The 4203-nt window shown below is 55.9% G+C and overlaps 1 protein-coding gene across 1 annotated transcript; it reads left to right on the top strand.

Annotated features, from left to right (window-relative positions):
- Positions 1 to 763: 763 nt before the first annotated feature.
- Positions 764 to 3559, top strand: ETH_00006505 (uncharacterized protein; the record flags this gene model as incomplete). Its single annotated transcript, XM_013380804.1, has 4 exons — positions 764 to 838; positions 1369 to 1547; positions 1707 to 1895; positions 2905 to 3559. The coding sequence occupies 4 exons, from the start codon at positions 764 to 766 to the stop codon at positions 3557 to 3559; spliced, it is 1098 nt and encodes a 365-aa protein (XP_013236258.1).
- Positions 3560 to 4203: the final 644 nt, after the last annotated feature.

The raw sequence follows: 4203 nt of genomic DNA, 5'->3' as shown, positions 1-4203 counted from the left end.
GCGGCTACTGCTGCTGCAGCAGCTGCTGCTGCAGCAAGCTGCAGCAGCAGCTGCTGCAGCAGGCTGCGGCCTCCGCTTGTGCTGCAATCTAGAGGCAACACGAAGTGTCTGGCTCTAGGAGTTCGCCCCCGCCGGAGCTGCTGTTTCCATCCTTGTGTTGCTGCTGCTGCTGCTGCTGCTGCTGCTGCTAGTCTTCTGTAGTTCTGTGAGACTTTGGTCTTATGTGTCCTGCTGCTGTTTTGCCCCTTCAGTTGAGGAGGGCGGGAAAAAGTCCGCAGCCGAGCCCCAAGCCCTAAACCCTAAACCCTAAACCCTAATTTGCTTGTCACCTTAACTTGTTAGAGACTTGGCCCGGCTCTAAAAGGCTCTTCACGGAGGGTTTAGGGTTTAGGGTTTGGTGTGAGGGTTTAGGATTTGGCGCGAGGGTTTAGGGTTAGTGGTTGTGTCTGCGGTGTACATACACCCCGAGGCGGCGGCGGGGGTGGCGGGCCCCCGGGCCGGAAATATAAAAAACTAGAAAGAGAAATAATTCAAAAGAATAAAACTTTTGATTATTTGTAATAAAAATGCAAAACAAATAACTGGAGGGGCCGCGGGCTGCTGTTTGACGGAGCAGCCGTCCATACACTCCATCTGTTGCTGCTGCTGCGGCTGCTGCTGCTGCTGCTGCTGCATGCATTGTTAGGAAGCCTCTGAGTTTTCTTTTTTCTTAGTTTTTCTGCCGTCAATTAATTATTTACTTTTCAACTTTGCGCCCAACAAAATGCTCAATCTGCTGCCGAAGCGCTCCGTGGCGGTGTCGCTGCTGCACGGCAAGCGCAGCATCCAGCGGATCCAGGTGAGTTGCTGCCTTAATTCATTTAATTGTTTATTTATAATATTACATTTATTATTTTAATTCACTATTTCTTTTTATTTTAGACACTTCCACCTTATTTGCTGCTAACTGCTGCCCCGCACTCGCGGCCGCAGCTCCACAGGCTTATATCGAGACCAGCAGAGGCAGCAGCAGCAGCAGCAGCAGCAAGAGCAGCAGCAGCAGCAAGAACAGCAGCTGCAGCTGCTGTAGGGGCAGCAGGGGCAGACAGATTCGCTGCCGCCGCGGCCGCCACTACCACAGCAGCAGCAGCTGCTGCTGCTGACTGCGTCCGAGCTCGCACTGCTGCTGCTGCTGCTGCCGCTGCTGCAGTAAACCTTTGATTCCGCAGGCTGCGTGTCAGCAGTAGCAGCAGCGCCAGCAATTCCTTTTCCTGCTGCTGCTGCTGCTGCTGCTCTGTTCCTCTACTTGCTGCGGACTTCTAACTGGTGCCTCTGTCGTCTTAAGAGCATCAGCTGTCGCTGCTGCTGTTGCTGCTGCTGCTGCTGCAGGTGGGGTCATCGCAGCAGCAAATGGAAATCCCGCAGGCTGCAGTGGATAGTCTTTACGCGAAAATAAAAGAAAAAGAAATGAAAGCAGCAGCAAAAGAAACAGCAGCAGCAGCAGCAGCAAAAGAAATCCACAACGGGGACTTCTTGACGCTGCCCTGGCGCGACTTCTTCGACATCAAGTAAACCCTAAACCCTAAACCCTAAACCCTAAACCCTACGCCTCCACGCCAACCCGGGCTCTCTGGGCCCCAAACCCTAGCCCTGAGCCCTCAGCTGCTCCTCCCCACCCCGCCGCTGCCTCTCCCGCTGCTGCTGCTGCTGCTGCTGCTGCTGCTAAGGCTGAACGCTTTCTACTTGGCGGAAGCAGCAGAAGCAGCAACAGAAGCGCGTTCTTCTTTAGGAGAGCAAAAGTGGTTTACAGATTTGGCGGATGTCTACAACGCAAATGCAGCAGTGGCAGCAGCAGAAGCTGCTGCTGCTGCTGCTGCTGCAGCAGCAGAGGCGCCAGCCAGGCTCCCCATGCGGAGGTGAGCACATTCACAGCAGCAGCTGCTGCTGCAGTTGCTGCTGCTGTTGCGGTGGCTGCGCTGCCCACGGGGACTCTTTGGGGGACTTCGGGAGGCCGAGCAGCAGCAGCAGCAGCAGCGGCAGCGGAAACAGCTGTTGCTGCTGCTGCTATTGCCAAGGCAGCAGCAGCATTGGCAGCGGGCACTGCAGCAGCAGCGGCTGCTGCTGCAGCTCCTGCTCCTGTCCGCTGCAGCAACAAGTACCAGGGGGCTGCGTGCTTGCTCTTGCTGCTTGCTCTTAGTTGTTAATTTGCTGCTTCGCTTGCTGCTGCAGCAGCAGCAGCAGCAGTAGCAGTTTTGCGCGCCTGTGGCTCTGGCTGCTGCTGCCTCCTGCAGCAAGTTGGAGCTGCATTTAAACACTATTAAGCATTTAAATATATTTTTTATATTTATTCATCATTTAATTTTATTTTAAATATTTTAAATATATTTATTTATCATTTATTTTAAATATCTCAAGGGGCCTCCAGGCAAAACAGACAAGGAAGCACAATTTAGATGTCAGCAGCAGCAGCAGCAGCTGCTGCTGCAGCTGTTTCAGTTCGGTCGGCAGGCAGCTACAAATCCTTTTCCTTCTGCCACTGCTGCAGTAGCAGCAGCAGCAGCTGCAGCGCAGCAGCAACGGCAGCCGCAGCACGCCGATCCATATGGAGTCGTGGGTACTTTTGCCGCTATTGCCTTCAGCAGCAGCAGCAGCAGCAGCTGCTGCTGCTGCTGCTGTTGCTGCTTTAGCAAAAAGGCACAGCAGCAGCTACGTCGTTGCTACTGTATGTCGTCTTCTGTTGTCGCGGGGATGGCAGCACGTGCTGCAGACTAACGAGCTGCTGCTGCTGCTCCTCCTGCTACTGCTGCTGCTGCTGCTGTTTCACCAGAATTCCCGTAGCGCCTTGTTGGGGCCCCTTTTAGTGAATGCCCCCCTACTGCCGCGTCTGCTGCTGCTGCTGCTGCTGCTGATGGCTATTTGCTGCAGCTCCTCGGGCGGCTGTTGCCCCACTTGCTGCATAACGCGGCAGAGAGCTGCGGCCTGCTTGCCCTGCAGCAGCAACAGCAGCAGCAACAGCAGCAGCAGCAACAGCAAAGGCGGCGCAAGACAAACATTTTCTCCTTTGCGCAGATCGCATAACGAAGTCGGTGTTGCTGCGGCTGCTGCTGCCAGCAGCAGGAGCAGCAGCAGCAGCGACAGCAGCAGCAACCAGCTACAGCGTCTTCAGCCGCCCCAGCAGCAGCCCAGCCACAAAGCCGACGCTGGCAGCACCCCCAGCAGCACCCCGACCGCAACAACCACAACAGCAGCAGCAGCAGCAACAGCAATAACAAAAACAACATCAACAGCAGCAGCAAGAGCATCAAGAACAACAGCAACAGCAACGACAGCAACAGCAACAGCAATAGCAACAGAAACAGCAGCAACAACAACGGCAACAGCAACAACGACAGCAACAGCAACAGCAATAGCAGGAGCAGCAGGAGCAGCAGGAGCAGCAGCAGCTCACTTTTTCCGGGGTAGGGAAGTCGTAGCCAAAAAGAGTCACGGCGGTGCCCTTGGCGCCCGCACGGCCAGTGCGGCCTGCGGTGTACATACACCTCAAAGCCAGTCAGTGGCTCAGCAAACGAACACAGGCTAGCCACAGCTGTTTAGCTAGCTAGCTAGCTAGCTAGCTAGCTAACTAGGTGGCTAGCTAGCTAGCGAGGTAGGTGGCTAACTAGCTAGCTAACTGGCTGGCTGGCTAGCCAGCTGCTGGCCAGTTAGCTGTTTAGCTAGCCAGCTAAGCATCTGGCTAGCTAGCTGGCTAGCTAGCTAGTTGCTGGCTGGGTAGCTAGCTGGGTAGCTAGCTGTCTAGCTAGCTGGCTATCTAGCTGGCAACCTAGCTGTCCAGCTATCTGGCCATCTAGCTGGCTAGCTAGCTGTCTGTGTAGCTGGCTAGCTGGCTAGCCACCTAGCTGGCTAGCTACCTGGCTAGCTAGCTAGCTAGCTAGCTAGCTAGCTAGCTAGCTAGCTGGCTAGCTGACCGATTCTGTGTATGTAGGAGTGGATGTCTCTGGGCATTCCGCAGTTGAGGACGAGCTGGACGTCGCGGACGTCGAGGCCCCTCGCGGCCACGTCGGTGGCCACCAGGGCCCTGCAGAGGCCCTTGCGGAAGTCCCCCACCAGCCTGCAGCAGCAGCAGCAGCAGCAGCAGCAGCAGCAGCAGCAGCAGCAGCAGCAGCAGCAGCAGCAGCGGCAGCGGGGGCGGCAGCGGGTGCAGCGAGCAGCAGCGGCAGACGAAGG

This window comes from Eimeria tenella, genomic scaffold, assembly GCF_000499545.2.
Source record: "Eimeria tenella Houghton genomic scaffold, Eth_scaff910, whole genome shotgun sequence".
NCBI classification, from domain to species: domain Eukaryota; phylum Apicomplexa; class Conoidasida; order Eucoccidiorida; family Eimeriidae; genus Eimeria; species Eimeria tenella.
The sequence above is the reverse complement of the archived record's forward strand: the minus strand, read 5'-3'. Positions and strand labels throughout refer to the sequence as shown.